Below are 27,048 nucleotides of genomic sequence, written 5' to 3'. Positions count from 1 at the left end.
AGAGGGTGTTTGCTCTCGTATAAATACCAGCGAGGCAGAAGGGGCTGGTACCGGCAGAGGCCAGCCAGCAGCTGTAGAGTCCAGAGGTGAGTTGTGGAAGAGGGGGTTGCGAGGGTCCTGTGAATGCCAGAGACCCAGATTTTATGGTGCGGGGTTATTCTTGTCCTTGAAGGTGCACATCTGCACTCCAGGTACAGGAGAGGTGAGGTCCGCTGCTTTAAGGGGGTTGGGGCACATAACCGGAAGTGGCACTGCCCTGATAGGGGCTTCTGACTTGGGGGCCGGTGGAGGATGGGGCAGCGAAGCTACAGACACAATTCAGTGCTGGAGCGAGGTTTCTAGCTGAGCAGGTTGTGAAAGTCGACATCTGGGCTGTGAGATTCGAGCACTGTAGACTGGGGCTCGGGGGAGTGGGGGTTCGGGGGCCTGCCCTGAGCTCCAGGGACACGTCAGTGAGTCGGGGTGCTGGCTGAGACACGAGAGCTCCTCAGACACCGCAGAGAGGAGTGATGCTTCCTGAGGGGTGTGTGTGAGATCAGATATTGCAGTTATGGGAGAGGCTCTGCTTCGGGCATCTTCCGTTCCTCGTGATATCAGGTGGGGGTCTGACACAGAGGGGCGTAGGTTCACTGAGCCACACCCTTCAGTTATGTTACGTTAATGGATATATTACTTGATAAAGCGCAGCGAATCGCGCCTGAAGGGCCATATCGGCGCTGAAGCAACAAACAGAGAAGCAGCCATTAGAACAACCAGGTCTTAAGATGTTTTTTTAAACCTGAAAACTCCGTGCATGCCCTAACGAACAAGGGAGGCTTGTTCTAGTGGTAGGGGCCAGATATGAAAAAGCTGGTCCACCAAACCTAGACGTAGGAATACGCAGAGGAGAGAGAAGAACTTGACTCCTTGATCTAAGATTTCTTATAGGAAGATATGGAATCAGTTTGTCCTGCAGATATTTTGGTCCATTGCCTGACAAAGCTTTATATCTCAGGCAGATGAGTTTGGAAATGTCTCTTTTCCTTAAGGGAGCCATGGTCAGTGGTAAAGGTCGGTGGTTAAGGGCTGACATGTGAGCACACGGAAGATGGGGAACACTTGGATGGAGTGAGCAGCATGGCTGGGGCGCCTGAGATACTGCAGTGATAGGAGCCGACTCCTGAGAGGCAGGATGGGTCCGGCCACTAAAGCCCACAGAGACACTGCACTGGACTGCGGGGCCTCAGACAGCGAATTCCTAGTCATGCGTGGGTTGGTGTTTCAGCAGACTGAGGTGTTTGATGGAGGGATCTGTGGTTACGTTGTTGGGCTCTCGACATAAAGGGAGCCCTCTCCCACCAGTGGCTGCAGCCTTTTGGACTCTAAGCCCCTCCTCTCCACTTTTATACTAAGCTCAATATTTTCCCTCCCAGGTTCCACCCCGAAGCTCCTTTCGAAGCTGAAGATGTTTCTGAGATCCATTGGCGTCGTGTTGGCCTTGCTGGCCATTACAGGTAAGAGCAGAATCTTTGGCTTCTGACGTCATCTTTATTTGCTGAGCACTTAACCAGGGTTGGATTGAGATCACAAATAGGCCTGGACACGCTAAAAAAGTGGCCCACATTTGCATATTGCCTTTCCGCAAAACACTGCTTCAACAAGTTTTCTTAACTTCACTTAGATAAAAATAAATACAGGGAATAGTTCACATTGGTGAAACACACCTGAAAACAAGTGAGACCACTTGTGCTCAGGCCCCCTGCCCCGCTCAATCTGCATACACGAATGGGCCAGTCCAGCGAGAGAAAGGAACACTCCAAGAGGGGAAGTCTTACCGGGGCACTTGTTTTCTGGTTTCATTTTCCACACCCCTTAACTGCTGGTCCATCTCACCCTCTTTCTAATATTTTGCCTTGTGGGTTCACCCATGCCCATGCAGTAAGGCTTGTTTTAGCCCATTGAATGTAACCTTATGCTGTCTTGTGCCGTTCATTATGGATCCATAGGTCAGCCTTTGTAGCAACCTTATTGTAGACCTGTCCCTTTGTGAAGTGTACTCCAAAAAGAACAGCAGACTTGTGGTCCTCATAAAGCAGATAATGTATGGATTCTTTCTCAAGTGCCTTTGTTCCTGTTTATTGTTCCCACAGGGTCCTGCACAGATGTGGGCACTGATGAGGTGGAAGATGGCTTCTGGGATAACTTAAAAGAACTACGCAGCAGCGCGAAGCGGGCAGCGCAACAGATCCAGGAATCGCAAATCAGCAAACAGTTCAAGTAAGCATTGTCTGACAGTACGAACAAAAAAATCCACCTTTATCAATGACCAGTCACTATCCCTCGTGCAAGTTCTATTGCTAATAATCATTACTCCAAGCTCAATTGTTTGTAACCCTTACTGTACTCCCTATTGTTGTAGATCCTTACACTGCAGATTTTTTAATACAGATTTTTACGACAAGGCGCATTGTGACAAGTCCTTACATTAAGACCCATGGTTCACGATTCTTAAAGCCCCATGGTTAAATATCTTTAAATAAACCCTAACCATTGAAATCTCCACAGTGGCTTTATTTTTACCGATCCATTAGCCAGGTCCCCAAGCTCAACTTCTTACGACCAAGGCCAGTTGTCAGATATGGCACCAACAGGACCCTTTGTTGTATGTACCTCAACCGCGTCCTGCTCCAGAACTCTTTCAACCTAGTCAAATTGTTTGGAATCCATACACAAAACTGTCCTGTGCAGACATAGCATCTGGCCCCTTTCTAGATGCCCCCCAGTCAAGCACAGTTATTGGAAATCGTCCAAAGAGCAGGGATGCTGAAATTCCTATTAACTGTAGGTTTTCCACCAAGCAAAGTTGATTGGGTCCCATTGTTGAATGTCCTTCAGTCCTTCCCTATCATCCTTCCTCATGACCCATTGTTAGACATCTTTCTAGCAATTCCTCTCCTTTGGAAACTGTCTACGTAGACCCCTGTTGAAAACAAATACATCTTTTCATTGTGAATATGCCCCATTCAAACCCAATTCTTATTTTTAATGTAACTGGCAGTCTTTCTTTAACGTCATCGTTAGATGTCCCTTTTTTAAGCCCATGTGTTCAGAAATGCCTTTGCAAAGCTCAGTTGATAGACACGCATAGGCTAATCTTTCGTATTAAAACTCCATGCTTGAATGTTATCCACCCCGTCTTTCTTTTTGGGGATTAAAAAGTCGATTTTAGTGGAAGCTTTCACGAGCACTGGTTTCCTGCTTTAGGTTAGGTAGTGTCTTCAAAGTCTCATACCCGACTCATATCCACAAGAGCCTTAATTAGGTCCTAATTTGTCCTTTGTCTGCCCTTTAAACCTTTTTCTTTTTTACTTATTTTTTGTTAAACAGTTGCTCAGTGCTACAGTAAACATAAATGGGTTATCATGTACAGAATAGACATAAAAGATCAAAGTACAGTACGATTGGCATAACCACTAGGATACATAAGGATAAGAATTGTGCATACCGTTGTTAGCAATGCTATATGATGGAATCAGTTCCGCACTCAAGGTATGGTTCACCCCCTTTTGAGGGCTCCCTCTATTCCCTGTATATACACTAACTGTCCCAGTCTTTCTCCCATTTTTTGGGCTGCCCTGACTCTGGTACACCACATGTTTAGCCCTTTGGCACCATTCCCCGCCAGCTTCCCATTCCGCAATGCGTGTCATCCCACTCGCTCCCCTGCCAGGGCTAAAGTTCTCTTGGCAATCCTGGAGGGCAACGTAAGCCATATTTCTTTTATTTAGGCCACTCCTCTCCACCACTTATACATAGGAGGTGCCACCTGGCCGTCAGTGGCATGTTGAATCCAGTGGCATTGGCCATAATTTGAACCACCCCCCCTCCAGTAGCGATCTATTTCCGGACATTCTCAGAGTATGTCAAAAAGAAACCTGTCTCACCCCAACCCCTAGCACATAGGGTGGTGTCGCAACTCCCAAGGCGATGCAGAAGCGTCCTGTAATAGTATGATCTATGGAGTATTCGCAATTCAATGAGGTGGCACAGAGCCCATATGGCCATCTCTCTGGGACTTTGTACAGCCTCCAACCAATCCTCCTCTATTTTAAGTGCAAGCTCTCCCTCCCATGCTTCCTGCACCTTCTGCAGAGGGTCAGGGGAATTATTCATCAGGTTCTTATAGGTCAAGGATCCTGCTCTCTCTGTCGTGGGGTTCAAGAGGAGCCGATCCTCTAAAGGTGCCGACTTTGGTAATTGCTCCATCTCCAGTATGTGGTGCCTAAGGGTGTGACCCAATTGTAAATATTTAAGCATTTATGATTCAGCAATCTCATACTGCTGCTGTAGAGCCTCAAATGTGAGTAATGCTGGCCCTTTCCACCCCCCCAGTAGTTAGAATGTCTGTTAGTTTCTGTTTGGAGAACCCCTTCAGATCCCAAACCTCTTGCAGAAGGTCTCTGTCTGTCAGTTTGTTGTCCCATCCCAGGCTTCTCACCATGTCCTTATCATCAGCTGTGTAGGGTATGGAAGGGTGCCTTCATGTCCTTTTCCATAATGCAGTGAGGAGCAGCGCGAGTACTGAGCCTGCACTGTACGCAAGCTCAGTACTGTCCGTGAACACCCAGTCATTTATTAGTATTTACTATCAATTGTGCCACCCAGTAATAACTGCGTATATCTTGGACCGCCAGACCCCCTTCATATACCCCTCTCTGGAGCTTGCAGAGGGCGATTCTTGAACTGCCCCCGTCCCACGGGAGTTGCGTAGTGAGCCATCAACTTTCTTAAAGAAGTCAGGGGAGATTTTATATGGGGTATTCTGTAAATCATTTAGCAATCTTGGGAGGGTCATCATCTTAAAGAACCCCTGCCTGCCCATCAGGGAGATCGGAAGCATTCACCAGTGAGCGACATCATTTCAGAGGCGGTCCAGCTGTGGGAAGAGGTTCCTTTTCAGAAATTCTTCTGCGTCTCTGGTGATGTAGATGCCCAAGTATCAGAAGCCATCTTGCACTATTTAGGCTATACATCTCAAAGTCAGTCTGGGGATACCTCCCTTTATGGGAAAAATTAGGGACTTTTCCTAGTTAATTTCATAGCCAGGGTATCCCTTAAAAAGTTGGAAGGTGTGCAAGGTGCTATCCACTGTGGAGCAGGGCTGTGGGGCATCTAACAGGATATCAGCAGCATATAGAGAGATCCTCTCTTCCCAGTCCCGGCCTCTTCTGATATCTTGTATAAGAAAGTCCTGGTGAACCCATGCCACTAGAGGTTCAAGGGCAAATATCATTGAGGCAGTGAGCAGGCCTGCCTTGTGCCCCTATGAAAAACAAAGGGTCATAACAGTTCATTATTGACCCACACCTGTTCCAGTGGGTCTTGATATAGAAGCTGGATCCATTTACAATATCGAGGTCCAAAGTCTAGCGTTATCTGAGCAGCAAAGTGATGGCTCCATTCAGTGCTATTAAATGCCATCTGAGCATCCAATAAGAACAATACGGCCTGTTCAGCTTGTGTAGCCTCAGTCATATGAGGTACTCCTAAGAAAGACCTCAGGTGTAATTGGATACCCCTGTGTGGCATAAAGCCAGACTGATCTGGATGTATCACTGTAGTTATAACTGGCTGCCGTCTGTTAGCCAGGGTCTTGGCCAGGAACTTTGCCTATCAATTTAACAACCAGGTTGGTCTGTAGAAGCTACAGGCTGCAGTTGGCTTTTCTTTTTTAACCACTATGTAAGCAGTTCTTTGATCTTCCGGCAGGCAACCCACCTCCTGGGCCTCCTTGAACATATTTAGCATGTGCCCTGCTACATTATTCGCAATGCGCTCATATAGTTCCGCTGTTAGGCCCTGCCTCCTTTCCTGACTGCAGGTCTCGGATTGCCTGTTTAACTTCGTTTGCACTTAGGTCTTTCTCCAATGTTGCTCTATCTTTGCCTGAGAGAGCCGGAAGGGGGACGTGTCTTAGGTCAACGCAATCTTCCCCCACCCTAACAGTCACAGACGTACATATATATCTTCATAATATGTAGCAAACCACTCTGCTATCGTTGCATCTGCACAAAAACAATCATTACCTCAGAGCAGGCACCCTTGCAAAATGACGCAAAGATGTCTGTGCTGCTGCATGGCTGATCTTTCTACCCAGGCACGGGGGCAAGGTCAGGAATCCCCAGTATCTTGTAGATACAGTGTATTACTGCCCTTTATTTTGATGCATGGCAGTGCAGCAGAAATGCTAGCTTTGCTGCGATGCATCAGAATATTGTAAATTAGGCCCTTAGGGCCAGATGTAGGTAAGCATATTTTACTGATTCATAAATACCGAATTTTACCGATTCGGTATTTATGAATCGGTAAAATAGAAGGGGGAGATGTAGGGAAAATCGGTAATTGAATTACCGATTCTCGAAAAATCGGTATTTACCGAATCGGTAAATACCGATTCGGTAATGCCCATTGATTTCTATGGGCATTGAAGCCCATAGGAATCAATGGGCATTACCGAATCAGTATATACCGATTCGGTAAATACCGATTCCAGCAAGGGTGTAGGGGGTGTCACTTTGACACCCTCTAGCACCCCAAATACTCGCATGTGTGCCATTTCATGTCATGTCCCATGGCATAGGTGTGCATGCACACATGTGCATGCACACCTGGATTCGGTATTTTAACACCCAATTGGATTGGGTGGTAAAATACCGAATCTGTAAGGCCATAGGGACTCAGAAGAGTCCCACCTACATCAGGAAGTTACCGAATCGGTAAAAATACCGATTCGGTATTTCACCGGTTCGGTAAATTTACCGATTCGGTGAATTTACCGAATCTGTAAAATAGGGCCCCTACATGCCAATTAGTAAATACCGGTCGGTAATGGCCGAAATCGGCCGTTACCGACCGGTATTTCGGCTCCTACATCTGGCCCTTTGAGTCTCTATCTAGTGCTGGGCCCATTGTCGCATTGGAGTCCCCTCCTAATATGAGGATACCAGGGGCACTTCCATCAGGAGAGCCCTAGGGTGGGAAAAATCTCTGGGTGATACCTCTGCATGGTATATGGACCGAGCAGATGTTGAGCGTGTGCCTCTCCCAAGTACCCGTCTGTGCCACAAAGTGCCCCAGCTGGTCAGTCCAAGTACGTCAAGGGATATACGGCACCGATTTTGTTAGCAATATCCCTGCACCCCTCGAGTTGGTGATGAAACCTACATGTGCCAGTTGGGTGTAACCAAAATGATCCATGACCTCATAATGGTTGCCCTTCAAGTGAGTCTCCTGGAGAAGAACAATGTCTGGGACATGTCTACGGAGGTATTTTAGCACTACTATTAATATAATTGTGTTGCCTAAGCCATTTACGTACCATGTTAGGACCTTCAGTGCTGAGTGGGGTGTACCATCCAGCGTGATATAGTGTAGAGGGCTGTCCCCGCGTGAAATAGCAGAGTAACAATCATACCCTTTACCAGCATGTCCCCGATCACTCTCCTTGTGTGCCTATGCTCACTGAGCTGAAGAAAATAGAAGATAGAACAAAAACTGAAGTGAATCTGATATACCCAATGTTGTAGCTCCCCCAGCCTGCTACCCTGCACAGTACGCTCAGAACTGCCCACCATAAACCCAACATTTAGAGCGCCTGTTGTCCCAATGATATCATGCAAATATTTAGGGCTGGCCAGCACCACTTCCAGGGCTGCACTGGTATGATCATGTTACTGTATACCTTTCGCATTTCTTAGGTTTTCTGTCTGCTTCAAATATAACAGCATCATAAATACTCTCTCCCCCTCCTCCTAGAGTTCCCCTCGTCTCATACCTGGGCAGGCAAGTCCAATCCCGAAATGCCTGATGAAAAATCATGCAGTCACCATCCTTCTTTATCCTGGGTATCTGACGGGTCAACCCGCTCCACTGAGCGACCTGACATAGCTGTCAAGCCATGGAGTCCAGTTCTCAGCCCTTTCTCCGAGCCCAATCCTCGATCTGTCCCTCATTGTAAACAGGTCCCTCCTCTTCCAGCTAATCGATTGGGTGCCCCCCCCTCATTGAGACCGTTGACCAACAGAGTACCAACCCTCTTGAGGGGTGAAGTGTGTGTCACAATTTGCCTTTGCCACAACTTCTAGCATCACTGGATAGACAATCATGTACTTAAGTTCTTTGCCACACAGTACTTTTTTAACTTCCTCAATGCTTCAGCGCTGGCACTGAACTTTCAGCGTGAAATCTGCAAAGAAGCGCACTGTGGCATTTTCATAGGTTTTGTTACCATGAGAACAGGATGCCTGTAGGATAGTGTCCCTGTCACAGCAGTTAAAGATCCTGGCTATAATTGTTAATGGAGAGGCTCCAGGTTTCAACTGTAGGACAGGTGCCATGAGTGCATGCTCAAAAGAAAAGAAGTTCAAGAAGCGTTTAGTGTGTACAGTATTGACTAAAAGGTCTTTTAGAAAGAGGTAAACGCTGAGCCCCTTCTCCCCCTTTGGAACCCCTACTACCTTGATTTTATTCCTGCAAGCTCTGTCTTCTTGGTCTTCCAGTTTTGCTTCGATGATGGAGTGCTTTTTCGTGAGGGTTTGCACTTGCTCATCCTGCTTTATGGACGTGGATTATAGCAAGTTAATATTGGATTCATATGGGATTTGGATGTATATACTTTTTGGGAAATCTTTTTAAAGTCTACTCTGTGGAGTTTTACATCGACAGTCGCTGTATCTAACTTCGGTTCAATGGTACCCTTGAGGTCACATATGGCAACCATGATGGCACTGAGAGGGCTCCATCATTTCTGTTTGTTCTGCCTGTTGTCCGGGTGCCTCAGAGACTGGCTTTGGTATGGCACATATATCCCTTTTGTTGGTCTGTGAGTGCACCACTCCCCTAGCCCTAACCATAACCCGAAGGACACAATTGCCAGGTCCTCTTCACAGAGCATGCCAGACCCTGTGTTCAACTGCGCCTCTGATCCCCAAGCAACACCACACTGGTCAATCGCTCTTTGGCTGTTGCGTGTTTATCTAGGTTCCTGATCGATACTGTGACCTTATGCCCCTATTCGGCTATAAATCCATGTATTCCCTATATTGGCATAACCGTTCAAGTGCGATTTTCTGAAAAGTCATCTCTGGCCTCACACGAACAGAGCCACATTCCAGCATAGTTCCCTCTGCCACTTCCCTTGCGACCAATTAGTGCAATGACAGAGCAGTAGTCACTATCTGATATTCCTAGATAACACTCCGAGTTCTTCAACAAGATAAAAACTTAGCAAACCTGGAAATCCCCGCTTGCTATGTTTTGATTAGTAATGGAACTCTAATGAGCAACTGATAACTATCACTTCCTAGTGACATCTTTAATTGACGTCTTATGTCCAGCAAACTTGCGTCAAACCCGGCACCTGTCAGGTATAAATATTACCATCGTTGCCTTAAGCAATGAGAGCTGTAAGCTGTGAGCTGTGAGCTGCAAGACCCCGTGTTGGTAAATCTAGCACTCTGTCGCTGCAGCCTGCTATCCTGTGGTGGTGAAGCTGCTGATACCATTATCGCCGCTAAAGCGCGACCTATGGTGCAGTACGCTTAAGGAGCTGAACAGCCGTCCCTCTGCGAAGACATCCAGCAGATTCCAGCTGCCCGCGGACGCTGTCCCCCCTCCTTCCTCGACGCGCTGAAGAGAAGCCGCTGCCTTTCTCGTGCAGAGAAATCCAGTCCCGGCGCTTCCGGTTTACCCTCGCGGGTGACTGGGATATCGAGAGAGACCCCTGAAGGAGATACCAATCCTCCATCATTCTATTCAGAGGTATGGTGTTGACTAAACCCTTAGACGAGAATTCTTGAAACAAACCTTGGCAAAACCAACTTAACTTAAGCTACTTACTTACTCCCCTTTTCACGTGTTAGGCTTAGGTCAGGCACACTGGGGTAGGCTTAGTTAGAAGCACCAGTTGAGTATGTCAGCCTAATGTATATATGACTGTATATATGTTTTATTACTTTTAAACCATTGTATGGCTAAGAAACCATATCAATGCTTTTACAGTTCTATTTCGCAATACTTATCTTACTGTACGTACTTTTTATAATAACAATTATTGCAATTGTGGCAATACATTTCTCTTGTACGAGAAGAAAGACTGTGCAATAAATGTTAACCCTTTATTGACAAACGCCCGTCTCTCTATTCTCTACATCTCGTGAAAGTAAACTGCACTAGACTGACTGAGTGAAATACAGGTCTATTGTTTCACACGACCCTAGAGATTGACTCTTGATCTGAGGAGCAAAGTTGTCATGTTGCACGGTTGTTGGAAAACTGAATCCCTTCTTGTCTGTGCCAGGGAAGCTGATCACTTCCTATGCAGAGAAGAAAGTTTCTGAGCTAGTTGGTAACACAACCCAATTAAGTTTAGCATAGTCAGTGGAGGCCTGGAATATCCGCAGTTCCACGTCGATACTACTGTTTATGTTATTCCAATGCGCAGGGCCTAGTGGGAAACTAGGAACTACACTACATGGCGCCCAACGTTTGGTTAGGCGATAAACTAACGTAAGACAGGTAGAGTAACTCAGTCGTGCATATTTCACACAGACCCCTTTCCTCCCGTAAATACTCCAATAGACGTCTGGAGTGGGTGAAAGGTTAAAATCCGCCCGACCTTAGTAGGAAGAGATTCCTATGTAAAGCTCTGGTTTATTCAACGTTGAAGGATACAGTGTTCCAAAATATTGTGCACCTAATCTTTGTCTCCTTGGAGACCTACTCTGCAAACCTTGCATTTTTACAATGCCAGAAAATAACGGAACCTCTGGGGCTGCAGTAGACGCGACTCAGCAAGGTCCCGAACAAGCAGACCCGGATGCTATTATCATCCCGGCACACTTAAGAAGATCTATAACTTTAAAACTTATAGAAAACGGACTGACACCACAAGGTGGTACAGTAATTTTCGTGATAGAGGCTCACGAGTATCGGCAGACAGAGGTATTCTATTCATGGATAAACTTTCCAGCGGCAAACGCTACAACACGAGAGTTTCACTATTACAAAATAGAGAAACCTCCGGAAGAGTACGCTCCTTTCGAGGAGATTGAAATTCCACTTAAATTTCAAGAGCACCTGCTCTGGTTTAATGGCGCCCTAAAACACAATGATCACATAACTAGGCTCGGTCCTCTAGGTAGACCAGGAGCAACGTGGCCGGTTCTAGCCAGCTACACACCACATCCTGACATTGTAAGAATGTCAAGAGAAGAGCTGTTAGTACAGCTAAACACATTAATAAAAATACATAGGCAATTAGTCCAATATGTAATGCGGACTGCAACAGTCCAGCCAGCTGTTTATTCACACCAGCTGACCCCTCACCAGGGGAACACAAATAAAATTACACCACAGAACATACAGTCATGTCTTGGTAAAACACCCGTAAAACGGGAACAAATTCCTTTCTGGTTAGCACAGAAAATCACTCAAATAGAGGCAGTATTTCCTGATACTACCCCTATTGAGAAACACAGAATCTTGACCATCTGCCTTCCTATGGGAATCGCACCACACGTGGAGGACTGCGACACTTGGGGTACAGTCTTTGCTTCCATTTACACAAAAACACACGGTGTTCCATCTATGGCGGTAATACCAGAAGTGCTAAAACAGATTCAAAATGAATTCGGTCCAGAGCCCGCTTTAAATCTAGGTATGAAATTACTGAAAGACTTCAAGCAGGTCTCGGCTATATTATTAGCCAACATAAAAGGAGAAGCAGCATCTGTGGCGATTCGCCAGAAGGTTAGGGAAACAGATATAAAAGATCCTGTTGAGCTTGCAAAAATCATAGAAAAATGCTATGAAGAATTAGGTAGAGACAGCTTGGGTGGAAAACCAGTAAAACCCCAACTGCTCGAAAGTCCTGAAAAATTATTTATTAAAAATAATTTAAACACTCCTAAAAAGAGTTGGGATGGAAATAAACAATCCACTCCCAAGGAAAAAGTTTTCCAGTCCAGAGGAAGGTCTCCTCGACGGAGGGAAAGAACTCCGACTCGAGAACGCCAGTCTCCCCAGCGGGAGCACTCTGAGAAAAGATATAACCTTAGAAATAGGGATAATCTGAAAAAACCTGATAGATATCAAAGTATTGATACACGTCCCTCTCGATCTCTTCCACAGAATTCGGAAAGAAGAGGACGGTCAGACCCAGGAGAGCACACCAAGTCCAAAGACAAGGAACCTGCTCAGAGTAAAAAATCTCAATTTCCTAAAAAGAAGGTAGCCAGTATTAGAGTAATCAACCATGCCGAGAATACTGAGGACACAGTTGAAAAACGGGGAGTGGGCATTGACAATGTTGGACAGTGCAGCAGAAATCAGTATAGCGCACAAGATCTTGATGAGTCATCTGGAGACAGTGGACACGAATGAATACATTCAAGTTGAAACTGCCGACACCAGACTTAGCGAGCCCCATAAAATATACGAAATAACATTGCGTATGGAGGGTGATAAGACTAGGAAAATTAAGGGTCTATTTTGGGATAAGCTCTCAAAAGGCTAAGATATTCTGTTAGCTGAAAAAGATTGGCCCCCAGAGTTTGTCAGGGAGTGCCCTCGTGGCGAAGAAGTGATTATGCCTGCCTTCTCGAATCACATACCGATTCACAAAAAATATACATATGCAAGGAAATGGGCAGTAGCCCAGGCACCTGCATTGTATAAAAACCATTTAGGATGGGATGAGGATTCACCTCCTCACAAAATCCAACTAAAAAGTGAACCAACTGCCCATCGGCAGTATCCCATAAAGCAAGAAGCTAAAAAACAGGTCAGGGAGATCTTAGATCAACTTGAGTACCAGGGGGTGATTGAAACATGCACCTCTCAAATGAACAATCCTTTGTTTCCTGTCTCCAAGCCAGACAATTCATATCGTCTAGTTTTGGACTACAGACACCTTAATACATGTTGCAAAACTTTTGCAGTACAAAACTCGCATAGTGCAGCCCTAATGAATAACATAGTTAGGAAAAAATATAAAACGACATTAGACATATCTAATGGTTTCTTTTGTCAAAACATTGCACCAGAAAGCAGATATTTGACCGCTTTCTCCGCATTTGGGTCGCAGAAAAAATTCTGTCGACTCCCACAGGGGTTCAAGAACAGCCCAGGACTATTCTCAGCTAGGGTAACAGAGTTACTACAAATCTATGATGATGAAGCATTATCTTACGTAGATGATATTTATCTCACAGATGACGACTTGGATACTCACTTGAAGAGAGTGAACACCATTATACTTGGGTTCGCAGCAGAGGGTTACAAATTCAACTTTAAAAAGTCTCAAATTGCCCATCTGACGGTACTGTTTTTAGGGTACGAATTATCAAGTGAAGGGAAAAGCCTAGCGGACAACTTCTTAGAGAAGTGCGCTGTACTCCAAGCTCCAAAAACGCTGAAGAATTTACAATCCATTCTAGGTTTTCTGAATTTCGGAAGAACTTACATTCTAAATTACTCAGAGAGGGTTAAACCTCTCTACGAACTAATAAAACCTGATTTTAAACAAATCATTTGGACTCAAAAACACACAGAAATTTTGAGATCACTGCAAACAGACATGTTAGCAAAAACAAAATTAGATACACGTGACAACACGATCGATCTTGTAATCCGAGTCATCCCAGGAAGATGCGGATTCACGTACCTAACCTCTAATGAGGGAGAAAAGGTACCAATTTCAATAAAATCTCACTTGTACACACAAGCAGAAAAAACATTCAGTCACACAGAAAGAACTGTGAAAGCGGTGAAAATCGCATTAGCAAATGAACGAGAACTAGCACACGGCAAAAGGATTAACATCCTCACAGCGGAATCCGCCTTCGAAGCGCTATTCAGCCCAGTAAACCTGCCTACAGTGTCACTGGATCCGAAATGGATACAGTGCATAGATTCTCTAGGAGCGGAAGACGTGAAATACTATTTCGCCCCGCAATACGAAGAACTGAATGATTTAGAGTATGAAGAAGAATATCCTCTGCCAATCGAAATTCTGCCTCTCCCACAATATGCCTGTATAATCTATACAGATAGCTCTGTACAGCATTTCAACGTAGAGAGAAAATCCTACGACGCAGCATGTGCGATCATTAAATGTCGTTGGCTGTGCGGTAAAATCAGACCGAAAGTAACAAAAACTGAATCTGTAAGAAAGTGTTTGATTCAGAGAACTGAAATCAGATCTTTAAAGATGGCGCTTGAAAATGCAGAACGTGAATTCCCGACACTTATAGTGTGCGATTCTCATTTTTGCGTCAATTCTTACAACAATAAACTGCAGAGTTGGATCGAAAACGACTACAAAGATGACACAGGTGCCACAATAAAGCATAAATTGCTCTGGAACGAGGTAGCTCTTTTACACAAAGAACTACAAAAGACTCACGTGATTCACGCACAGAGTCTTCAACGTGATGGCGTTCACGTTGCAGGGAATTCATTGGCTAATACAGCCACCGCGGAAGCAACTAAACCGGCTTCCGTAGCCACAAAAAAGCGTAAAGATAAATACATAGACGGGGAAACCATGCTGGCAGTAAAAACGACCGTAAAAGGCGACTGTGCAGCACTACCCGTGAACTATCCACTCAATTATGCATACATAATCGATGCAAACTCCGTTCCTTTTGCTCGAATTCCTGGAGTGGGGGACAGAGTAATTCCAAACACGAACAGGAGAATATTTTTAATAGCAGACGCACATGTGGGTTTGGGTCTGAGACACCAAACAATTAAGGTTTCTCTGACTGAATTACAATCAGTATTCTGGTGGCCGGGAATGAGTGTAGAACACCAAATATATGCAAACAACTGTGAAAACTGCAATAGGGATCGCAGTAGTGAACCATGCTACCGGCTACCGATCAGAAAGAGCGTAACACTGCCTACACCCCATCCTGCGCCCTATTAACAGTTAAGACGAAAAGCACTTAAAAAATGAAGCCACCAGCGCTCGGCTGACGCTAGAACGGTTATAAAAGATTTGCGAGTCTTTATCGGCACATACGCAATTACCACGTTCCATTCTGACCAGGGTCCTGCTTTCAGCTCTCGAGCCTATAAGGAGGCCATGGCTAGCATGGGAATTGGGTTGCGGTATTCTTGTCCGTCGCACCCCGAAGGGAATAGTGTGGTAGAAAGAAAAAACCGGGACATAAAGCAATCTATAACAGCGAAGGTATTAGGTTCAGGCGCTGGGTGGGTCAAACATTTAATAAGTGTCCAGACTAGTCTTAACAACATGCCAAGAAATTCTCTAAAAGGTTTCAGCCCATACGAACTATTGTTCGGAATTAGAATGCGAGTTCAGGACCTCGATAGTCAGATGTCAGTGGTACAAGAAGAAACAAAGCACTTTGATGTAAAGGATCGTTTGGCTGTTTTACAGGAACTGAATGAAACAAGAAAATCATTAAGCAACATAAAGTTAAAGCAACAGCCAAGTACCACTGACGAGGCACCACCCGCAACAGCCCCAGCAAGGCCTGTCTGGATTCCAAAGATTGGGGATCTAGTCAGAGAAAAGATCGCGGTTAAGAAGGAATTTGGGCCTTCTTACAGAAAAGCAGTACCTGTCTTAGCAGTCACCGGAACAAGATCAGTTGTGCTACCGCCCCTTACTGGTAAAAAGGAGAACAGAGTCGTGTCTATCGATCTGGTAAAACCACAAGCATGTGGCCTATAATCAACAGTAGGCCCAGTGGACTCCCAAGAAACAACAGAATACCCAAACTTGCAACAATCCAAGAGGTTCAAACTGAAAGACTAATCACATTCGATCAGCCTGCAGTGCACAATAAAGGACTATGCAATAATGCCATGGAACTAGTGCCTCTTGAAACACAGATTGAAACAGTTCGTCAAGAAACAACACCAGTCTACACTAATGTGGCATCAGAAAGTGCTACCGAGAGACAGATTGAAAGAACAATCCCATCAATTGACAGAACTGCCTCTGGTTATTTCATCAACTTCGACAACTTCTCTGAAGATTTAAACGACCCCGAAGTGATGCCAGAAACAAAAAAGTCTTTTAAAGAAAAAGCAACGGAACTCTTTCATCAACTGAAGAAAATCTACCTTGTTTCCCCTTGGCTAGAGTTCTGGTTCGGTCTAGGGGTATTTTTCCTCCTGCTTTGGCTCATCATGGTACTGGGTTTGGGAAAATTCATTGAAGGAAAATATATTACAATGGACACAGCAAGTCAGAACATCAACCTAGTCCTGAAACCACACAGATCATCCCACGTGAAGAAAAGAGAACTGTCAACAGTAAATGTCACAGCAATTCCAATACCTGGTGGGGTAGTATGGGAGAAAACAGACTATGAGATATATGGTCCGGTCGAAATTCTGAAGTATCCTCATCAACTAAAGGTTTCCTTAAGTGACTTTGTGACACCAAGTACATTCTCTGATGATTGGGACTTTAACAGTATTAATGACATGATGTCTGATTTAGTAATGTCAGCTAGATTCACAGATCATGATTATTTACAAGGTTCATCTAGTTATGAGCAATTATTCTGTTACACCCACTATGGGGATCATTACTTGCATAAATCTGCACAGCCTAGAAATGTTTTTATGTATAATCAATGGGAACATTGTTCTACACCTCCTAAAAGCAGTTCCAAAGCATTTTTTGAGAAATTCAAATACTTCTCAGGGTTTAACACCAGTGATGCAGAAACGTTTTATTATAAACTGTTAGAGAAAACAGGAATGAAAACAATGCTGACAAATTCTAAATTGACATATTCAGAAGCATTTTATGACAAAATGATGACATTTGGTTTTGATTATTGGAAAAATAATATTGAAACGAAAACAATCTGGGGTACAAAAGATTGGCAGGTGCAAGGCATTGAAGCACTATTTAGAACCTGCATGATACAAGAACAAATGTTGTTTTTAAATGACACAATACACCAAACATCTTGTCTTGGCCTAGCTAAGATCAAAGACCTTAGAACACCGTCTATTCCAAAGCCAATACCTGAGAATACAACCACAGATATTGAGTTAGACGTGTCACAAATTTTACATTTCAACAGAACACATCCTGATTGGAAAAAGTGGTTAATCTGGCCTACAGACACAAATAGCTGTCAAGATAGATTCCTGAACAAAACACAGGGTTTAAAAATGACCAGATTAGACCCTAGATATTCCCAGAGACAACATCCAGGGATTATAACAACATACAGTGTAGGGAAACTCTGCCTAGAATGGCTAACTACATCCACACTGGCTGAAATTAAGCAACACTTGTCTTTATTAAAAGATGGTGCTGATTTGCGCGATTTCATTCTTGGACCACGCAAACAGCGTCAAAAGCGTTTCATAGCGACCAGTATCTATGCTGCTTACAACGAGGCTTGGAAAGTAAAGCAAATTGAAACTGCTGAAAAAATACGAGAAATTGATCGTATTAATTTGGAGAAATCACTTTCTGTGGTAGACAATGGGTTAATGACTCTGTCTTCCAGAATACATTCGTTGGACAATATTGTATCCTCTGCCTTTGATGTGATAGATAGAGATTTGCTTATGTTACAACAGGGCCAGTCTCAATTACGCTCTATTAAAGATTTAGGCTGGACGCTGCAAAATCTTCGTTCAGGCTATGTGCCTTGGCGTTTAATCAACACAACGTCATTATTTTCCAGTTTTAACCTTACTGATAAACAGATCAGTTTGGCACAGAAAGGAGCAGACTATACAATCCTGAGCATCGAAAAACTCGAGAGATTACCATTGACAATGTCAGAGAGTCCTGTCATTGAATGGATAATACACGGAATTATCACAATTCCGATAACAACTTTCCGATTTAAAAAGTGCCTTGAGTACATACCTGCTGGCCAGTATGAACAATTGGGTAAAGGATATGTAAAATCTATATGGAAATTACCATACACTCATTCTTGCTATAGTGACAGCGACAAAAATGTATTTCTTAGTGGTGAGAACTGTAAACATTCACTAAGCGGTATACTTTTGTGTCAGGGTATTAATTTACACGGAGCATGTGATGGAAATTCAAACAACCTTTCATGCCACCAGCTAGTCACACCTGCAACTCAGATAGAGCCCTTCTTTATGCAACTCGCAAACTGGAGTTACATTCTTAGAACGGATCACAGATGTTGTGGCCTCACGCCAGGGAAAAGTTATCTAGTAGAAGTAACATCCATGGTCAAATGCTGTATGCAAGCATTGTTCCCGAGTGGGCCTCCAGACATAGTGACTCCCATCTGGCCTCGTCTGAATCTCTATTCTATACGAATTGATACTTTAAGCAAAGTTAAATCTGTACTTTTACAGACAACAGTGCCTATAACGTCATCTAAAGAGACGTATGATCTTCTAGTTGCAAGGACAGCTACTGAAATTCATGACCTTTTATCAACAAATTGCCCCGTGCATTTCGTAGAAATGTTCAGCCAACTCCTTAACATGTCTAGTGCAACAAGCATCCCAGGCATATTTAAGACAGTCTTTACGGGACTGCTAACACCCTTCCAGGCAATTTTGGGAATCTTTCCTAATTTTGTGCACTCCATTTTTGGCGGCATACCGTTATTTTTGGGACTCGTCGCAGGGATTTTATTTTTGACCCTCCTGCTACGTTATGGCAAGCCTCGGCTCAGACATAGCTCCCATGGGAATGGAAGAGACAATCCTAGCAATGCGCTACCGGGACAGGATAACTAACGTCCTCGGATTGGCCAGGCTGAGAGATCTAAACATGACCTGGTTCCTTTCATTCAGACCGATATGGCAAAATTGCATTTTACCTGTGCTACGGTGTATGCTTTGCGGCGATGAATGCGTGTTGGACATCTGTCTTTCACTTCCATCAGCAGTACCAATGGACGTCGATACTTTGCTCAGTCCAATAACGGTTCACGCATTGTGTTGTCCCCAGCGGCTACCAATCCTGATGACGGCATTTGTGGAGACTCCTGTACTACAGCCAAGTGGTAACAGTGGAGCGAGTGACAAAAGCAACATCATCCAGGTACAACGTTCTGTGAGCATTGCTGGTCCTGCCTTCGATGACAGCAATCATTCTCACACCTGCCAAGTTACAACGCTATCTAATTTGGTTGAACTATCACCTGAATTCGTAGACCAATTCTTTGAGAGCCTGTCTGATACGATGTTCTCACCCACAGAGAAACAATAACTTTTAGAAGCTTTTCCGACACACAGCGTTCCCATGAACTCTGAATTCGGCCTTCAGTTTTGATCAACAATAACTGCCAAGAGCTTTGGAAATCTATTTTTCCCCGTTCAAGCAATAATTTTTGAATTGGACAATTTTTCTAACATTGACCCTTTTTTTTGGCACGAACAATTCTTTGCTTAACGTAAAAACTATTCTTAGAGAACAGAAGCTTCACCCTTCTATTCTAAACACATCTAGAGACATAACAATACTTCACCAGCCTCTAGCACACATGTTATTACAATGCATTTTAATGTGATGATTTATCTCGCCTTTCTTCTGTCAGAGATACTTCATGTGTAATTCCTTTTGCATAATCGTTCATTGATTTCATACGCAATAATTTTTTGAATGATTACTATGCTTTAAAAAACGTACAGTACCTAAATTTCATGTATTACAAGTACGCCTATTTCGAATGCATTTATGTATTTTGGGGTGGGCAATGTTACACATGCATCTAATTGCTTTAGTTTTAGTAATTTTGATGGACATTAACCCGTGGAGTGGGTGTTGCGTGTTTATCTAGGTTCCTGATCGATACTGTGACCTTATGCCCCTATTCGGCTATAAATCCATGTATTCCCTATATTGGCATAACCGTTAAAGTGCGATTTTCTGAAAAGTCATCTCTGGCCTCACACGAACAGAGCCACATTCCAGCATAGTTCCCTCTGCCACTTCCTTTGCGACCAATTAGTGCAATGACAGAGCAGTAGTCACTATCTGATATTCCTAGATAACACTCCGAGTTCTTCAACAAGATAAAAACTTAGCAAACCTGGAAATCCCTGCTTGCTATGTTTTGATTAGTAATGGAACTCTAATGAGCAACTGATAACTATCACTTCCTAGTGACATCTTTAATTGACGTCTTATGTCCAGCAAACTTGCGTCAAACCCGGCACCTGTCAGGTATAAATATTACCATTGTTGCCTTAAGCAATGAGAGCTGTAAGCTGTGAGCTGTGAGCTGCAAGACCCTGTGTTGGTAAATCTAGCACTCTGTCGCTGCAGCCTGCTATCCTGTGGTGGTGAAGCTGCTGATACCATTATCGCCGCTAAAGCGCGACCTATGGTGCAGTACGCTTAAGGAGCTGAACAGCCGTCCCTCTGCGAAGACATCCAGCAGATTCCAGCTGCCCGCGGACGCTGTCCCCCCTCCTTCCTCGACGCGCTGAAGAGAAGCCGCTGCCTTTCTCGTGCAGAGAAATCCAGTCCCGGCGCTTCCGGTTTACCCTCGCGGGTGACTGGGATATCGAGAGAGACCCCTGAAGGAGATACCAATCCTCCATCATTCTATTCAGAGGTATGGTGTTGACTAAACCCTTAGACGAGAATTCTTGAAACAAACCTTGGCAAAACCAACTTAACTTAAGCTACTTACTTACTCCCCTTTTCACGTGTTAGGCTTAGGTCAGGCACACTGGGGTAGGCTTAGTTAGAAGCACCAGTTGAGTATGTTAGCCTAATGTATATATGACTGTATATATGTTTTATTACTTTTAAACCATTGTATGGCTAAGAAACCATATCAATGCTTTTACAGTTCTATTTCGCAATACTTATCTTACTGTACGTACTTTTTATAATAACAATTATTGCAATTGTGGCAATACATTTCTCTTGTACGAGAAGAAAGACTGTGCAATAAATGTTAACCCTTTATTGACAAACGCCCGTCTCTCTATTCTCTACATCTCGTGAAAGTAAACTGCACTAGACTGACTGAGTGAAATACAGGTCTATTGTTTCACACGACCCTAGAGATTGACTCTTGATCTGAGGAGCAAAGTTGTCATGTTGCACGGTTGTTGGAAAACTGAATCCCTTCTTGTCTGTGCCAGGGAAGCTGATCACTTCCTATGCAGAGAAGAAAGTTTCCAGTGACCTCTGAGCTAGTTGGTAACACAACCCAATTAAGTTTAGCATAGTCAGTGGAGGCCTGGAATATCCGCAGTTCCACGTCGATACTACTGTTTATGTTATTCCAATGCGCAGGGCCTAGTGGGAAACTAGGAACTACACTACATGGCTAAATACTCACGTGGCACAACTAGTATCTGCAATTCCAGAGTGTCCTCCCCAGGACCCCCAGTTCTGGTTGCTTGGTTAGGGTTTGCTACAGCACCTTACTGTTTAGCCTTATGTGGGCCCCTCCGGGTTCCAAGTTTGATCTCCTGTCAAGTGGCAGGTCTGAGTTGGGTCATCGGTATGACATACAAATGGGCCATCGCATCCAAAGGGCTGAGCCACCGCACCTGACAATTACCGGCAGCCATGACCCCTCCAGTCAAATCATGTACGGCTCCCTGATGCTCCTCTCAATGCCCAGGCACAGCTTAGCACCCATTCACACAGTGCTGTGTTTATGGTGACATCTAGGCCTGTAGGTTATTCCTCAGTCAGCGCATTCATGTTGCATTTGGAATCCCTCTTCAGGTTCTCGCAGGGCACTACCTAGTGCTGCATGGCTACCCCCCAGTGCTCCCAACTCGCCAGTCCAGAAGTTTTGTAGGGGGGCAGGCCCCCAAAGGAGAAAGCGCACAAATAGGGAGGGCCAGGGAGAGAAGAGAACCGGCACAGATCAATCAAGCTTGTTAAGCACATCGCTCTAATCCCCCACTGTAATGCTCCATCGTCCAGCTGCCAGACAGCAGGGTTCAGGAGAGGGTCGCTCTTGTTTTCTTTGAAGCACAGCCCCCGGCACCACTCTGGTATGCTATTTTAGCCACCAGCTCTCCCCAGCACCCACGAGGCCGCGCACTCCATTGCGAGAAATGGGAGCCCGGTGATATCTTTGTATCCATGCCCCTCACTCAGTCACACCGGTCCCAGGGGCCCAGGGTGTCTCTGCAATCTGTTCACTTTGCCCGGTAAGCCCCAATCTGGGATACGTTCCTCCCCCCACCATTTTGGGTTCGCTCATTGAGGCTGCACCGTGGGCCACATTAAGGGCCTGTCCAGGCAACGGGCCTGTGCGGTCCCACACTCTGCCTCTGTGAAATCACATCAATTCAGCTGGGGGAAGGCAGGGTGGCCTGGTAGGTGGGCCACCACCTATGCAGTCAACTCTGGTTATTGGGGATCTTCTCGGGGAGCGATGTAATCCTCCAGTTTTGGGGATCAGCAAGTTACAGCCTCTAACATGAGGTGGTCCTACTGGCCCACTCGGGAAGCTGCACAGCGGTCTCCACAATCAGCGGGGGAGAAAATAGTTACTTGCACCAGACCGCCACTCACCGCAGCATGCTCTGGTGTAGATTTACTGAGGGCAGGGACAGAATGTGTCGGATGTTAAGGATTAGAGGTTGGGCCCGCAGAGCTCACTCATAGGGAGATTTACAACATATCCGCGCAACGCAGCCAAGCCCCCCCGCGAGGATGCGCTGCATTGCGTGAAAGGGAGTGAGCCGGACAACACTATATTGTTAAAGATATGGCTCTTTCCTGCCCTTTCCCTTGTGCCTGCGCTGATATCAGCTGCTGTGCGCCATGCACACAACTTGGCACTGTAGTGCTAGGGTGTGTACATGAGTGTAGCATAGGTTTTGTACAGGAAGGGTACCCTTCCTGGAGAAAATACTATGCTAGGCACGATGCAAAGTCGGAAATGGAAGGAGAAATTAAAGCATTTCTCCATCCGTGCGCCTAGCTGAAAAGGGTGCAGTTTTCTCACGCTAAACGCAATCTACTGTTTTTAGTAAATTGGGTTTAGCATGAGAAACCTTGGGTGGTTTCATGGGAATGCCCATGTACCACCCTTGGTACGCTACCATGGCACAAAGTAATGTGAAGCAGCCCAATGCACTGCTTCGCATTACTTTAGAATTATTTCCAGCACTAAACAAGTTTAGCGCTGGAAAGTTAATTAGGAAAAAAAGATTTTGCGCCTTTTTGCGTCACTTGTGTGATGCAAACACAGCGCAAAATCTTAGTAAATCTCCCCCTAAGTGCGCAGCAATCTTGGCTGGTGCCAAGCCATGCCCCTGCAATTGAAATCTTTAACCTCACCTCTCCTTTTACGGCCACAGGCTCTGAGGTTTCTTATCGTACCTCTACAATATTCCACTAACATGTCTTCTAAATTTAAATGCCTGTTCCAGCTTTGATAGCATCTTAGTTTTATTTTGAAGACTATGGGTTTCATATACCCTTTTTGCTTCTATTATCTGCATATCTCAGCAGTGACAGGGAGCTTTCAGCCATATCACAATTCTCTAACCTCTAGTGCTGCTCACACCAGCTTTGAGGCTTTGGTTTTGGCACACAGTCCAAGCCTAACAGTTGGTCCATTTCCTTGGACAGCCTGCATAAGATCACTGGGTTCCGGGGCCCCATTGTCCCAGTGGTAAGAACATGGGCCTAATGTGAATACAGTGTTTTGCCGCCCCTACCCTCCAAACACAGCAGCATATGGATTCCAGGGACTTGTAACATTTGGCACAAGGGGGGACTGTAAATAAGGACATTTCTTGCATGTTATGTTCTCAGAGGTCTTCGTGCCTTCTCTACAAAACATCCTCACCTACACAGATAGTGAGTTTTTCATTTTTATCAATGCTCTTACCCAAGCCATGCCCTCGACAGCTCCCCTCTATTCCATGACTCTATTGAGTAACTCACCCGGTTGTTGTACTTACTGAGTAAGGTATGTAAGTAAAATGCTTGTATAGTTCATCCTTAGAGAATTGAGCTAGTTGAGAAACTTCCAAGACCATTTTGGATTTTGTGGTTCAATAGAAGTCATTTTAGGATGCAGATATTGAAGGAAAAGGAGAAAGGAAAGAGTAGAAAAAAGGGTTAGTTGTTATATACTAAAAATATAGGATATTTCATCTGAATTAGTAATATTGATCAATTTTTACATTATTTTTCCTTAGCACCCTCCTCCAGGAAAACCTCCAAGATGTTTCTCTTTATGCTGCACACCTACAAAGCCAGCTAGTTCCTTTCACCGCCCAGATCCATGCACGGCTCTCCCAAGACTCAGAGAAACTAAAGGAGAAGATACGCCTGGAGCTGGAGGAGTTACGCTTGAAGGTGTCACCATATGCAGATGATATTCACAAGCAGCTTAACAAGAACATTGAGGAGCTACAGCTGAAGCTGACTCCATATGCGGAGGAGTTTGCTAGTCGGGTACAGGAAAATGCAGGGGAGATTCATCAGGTGCTCACCCCATATGCTGAGGAACTTGGCACTCGTGTCCAGAAAAATGCAGAGGAGCTTCGTCTCCAGCTCACCCCATACACTGAGGAGCTTCAAGCTAGACTCAAGGAAAATATGGATAACTTCCAGGCAGCATTCATTCCGTATGCTGAGGAGCTTGAGGCCAGACTTCAGGAAAATGTTGACCACTTCCAAGCAGTGATCAAGCCATATGCTGAGGATCTTGAGGCCAAACTCCAGGAAAAGATGAACAGCTTCCAGACTGAACTCTCGCCATATGCCGAACAGCTTCAAGCCAAACTGCAAGAAAATGTGGGCAATCTGCATTTGGCCCTTAGCCCGTATGCTGAGGAACTTCAGGGAAAGATCTTTGAAAAAGCACAGCAGATAAAAAAGAACCTGAGCCCTTACAGTGATGAGGTCTTGGCGAAGATTGAGCAGAACATTGAGGAGCTGCAGAGGCATTTGACACCGTACGCACAGAATGTCCAAGAAAACCTCAACCAAAAGATTGGGACCATGTCCTTCCAGATGCAGAAAAACATAGAGGATATGAGAACCAAGTTCTCTGTCAATGTGGAAGACTTGAGACAGCAAATACTCTCCTCCACCAACCAAATCAAAGAGAAACTTCACTTGGACGACATTGGGCAGAATTTATCACCGTACTTGGAAGACTTTAACAAGAAAGTGAACCAGAGGATCGAGGAGTTCAGCCGGTCAGCTTCCCCATATGGAGAGGTTCTAAAAACAATGATCATCCAGAGAGCTGAAGAGATGAAGAGGAATCTGGATCCATACACTAGGCAAATTCAGGATGAATTGGACATGCTTGAAGGGGGCTTAAGGGATAAGATCACCTCCTTCCTGAACAGGTATGAACAGGCTGAGAACTGATGGGCCCATCGACCAGCACCAATATTCTGAAGAACCCAAAACAGACAACACATCCATGTTCATTAGCATATTTTCAATTCAATTCAAAGATAGCTTTATTCGGTATTTGACAAACACCATATAAGCAAACATTACAAAATACAATTAAAAACACCAACATTAAGCATTTAAGTACAAAAATTCCTATTCATTACACTAGTCATTCAATTAGACTAGTATTAAAAACCATTAAAAAAAATTCTAAAACGTTTGGTACAAAGATTAATTCATTAACTTGATGGGAGGTTGAGGTAAATATGACATATTTATGTATTATATGGTGTTATTAGGCACAGAATAATACTCCTACAAACCCTCAGCCGTCTACTCGCTTCTCATAGACCCTCTACATTTTATAATGAACGACAAAAATGTTATCATCACTCCAATAGTAAGCTCATCTTGAAGCAAATACAGTCTATGGAGGGCTGCTTTACAACTTCTCACGCCCCACAGCTTTAGTAGTGGCAACAGGTGTTTTTTTCTCCCCCACTGATAATACTTGCAGAATAGGATACAATGTATGTTAGTCTGGGTAGCTACTCCATCACACGGGCATTTTATCAGTTTCACTGACCAATCATTTGGGACAGGGAACGTTATTAGCCTGAAAAAGGAATCTGTCCTCAAACGTGCTAAAAGCATTCTGTGATAACAAGAGAAATTTGGCGCCAAATAAGGATGAAGACCATGATCATGGAGGATCTGACGATGGGCTATAATAGTAGACTTATTCCCATCCAGATAATATCTCCTCTCCTCCAGTAGACCAAGACATGTCTCTTTTAATACTTTTTTTGAGATTTGGGCACATGAGGTTTGGTCTAGAAAGAATTCTGGTTGGCCGATGGAGTTCAGGAATTTTTTAACATAGGCCAGCCATGGCTGTTTAGCGCCATTCACTTGCTGCAGACAATCATGAATTACTTCCCTATTGAAGGTCGTGTCCTCGCATGTCCAGATCTTGTGCCACAACATGACTGGCGCTATCTTTATCAGATCACTAATATGGGATCTGTCAAGTTCGTTGTGGCAAATAGTAGTAGATGTGGAACGCGGAACTCCTAGGAGATACCTCAGGAAAGCATTCTCCACCCTTTGGATTTCAGAGCTATCTGCGAGTCCCCAAATCCCCGCCCCATAGACAGCTGTAGATACACATTTTGCTGCATAAATCTTAAGTAGTGTGTCTACCGGTTTCCCGCCAAGTTTTTTGGCAAATTGCTTAACCGCCCCTATTGCGCGGGCAAAGGCCAAATTTCGGGAGGTAATCGCTGCAGACCATGTCCCTCTATTGTTAAAAATAATACCCAAATAAGAAAAGGTTTTGGACATTGCTATCTTTGAATCATTAACATAGGTTTTGCAGTCTGGTACTTTTTTTCTGGTGGTGCATGACATTGTAAAAGTTTTCCCCACGTTTATTATTAGGCCTCTAGAGCTCATAAAGGTTGCGAAGCCCGTTAGTGCCTTTTGGAGTCCCCGCTGAGTGCGGGCCATAATCACCGCATCATCAGCGTATAGCAGTAGTGGGACTGCGAGTCCATTTATCTTAGGGTAATCAACCTCCAGATTGTTCATGGAAACTGCTACCTCGTTTATGTACAAATTAAATAAAAATGGTACGAGAATGCAACCCTGGCGAA

General features: G+C 44.5%; 1 protein-coding gene across 1 annotated transcript; it reads left to right on the top strand.

Moving 5' to 3' along the window:
* Positions 1–27,048, top strand: LOC147731665 (uncharacterized). The gene is made up of 4 exons (XM_086956806.1): positions 1–86; positions 1,413–1,493; positions 2,130–2,256; positions 24,178–27,048. The coding sequence occupies exons 2-4, from the start codon at positions 1,445–1,447 to the stop codon at positions 25,361–25,363; spliced, it is 1,362 nt and encodes a 453-aa protein (XP_086812932.1). The 5' UTR covers positions 1–86; positions 1,413–1,444; the 3' UTR covers positions 25,364–27,048.

The sequence above is a fragment of the Lissotriton vulgaris genome, chromosome 2_1, assembly GCF_964263255.1.
Source record: "Lissotriton vulgaris chromosome 2_1, aLisVul1.2, whole genome shotgun sequence".
Classification (NCBI taxonomy): Eukaryota; Metazoa; Chordata; class Amphibia; order Caudata; family Salamandridae; genus Lissotriton; species Lissotriton vulgaris.
The sequence above is the reverse complement of the archived record's forward strand: the minus strand, read 5'-3'. Positions and strand labels throughout refer to the sequence as shown.

Excerpts from the sequence above, each read along its gene's own strand:
- LOC147731665 (XM_086956806.1), top strand. The coding sequence starts at position 1,445 with ATGTTTCTGAGATCCATTGGCGTCGTGTTGGCCTTGCTGGCCATTACA. Across the intron at positions 1,494-2,129 it reads GGCCTTGCTGGCCATTACAG|GGTCCTGCACAGATGTGGGC; the intron begins GTAAGAGCAGAA and ends TTGTTCCCACAG. Across the intron at positions 2,257-24,177 it reads CAAATCAGCAAACAGTTCAA|CACCCTCCTCCAGGAAAACC; the intron begins GTAAGCATTGTC and ends ATTTTTCCTTAG.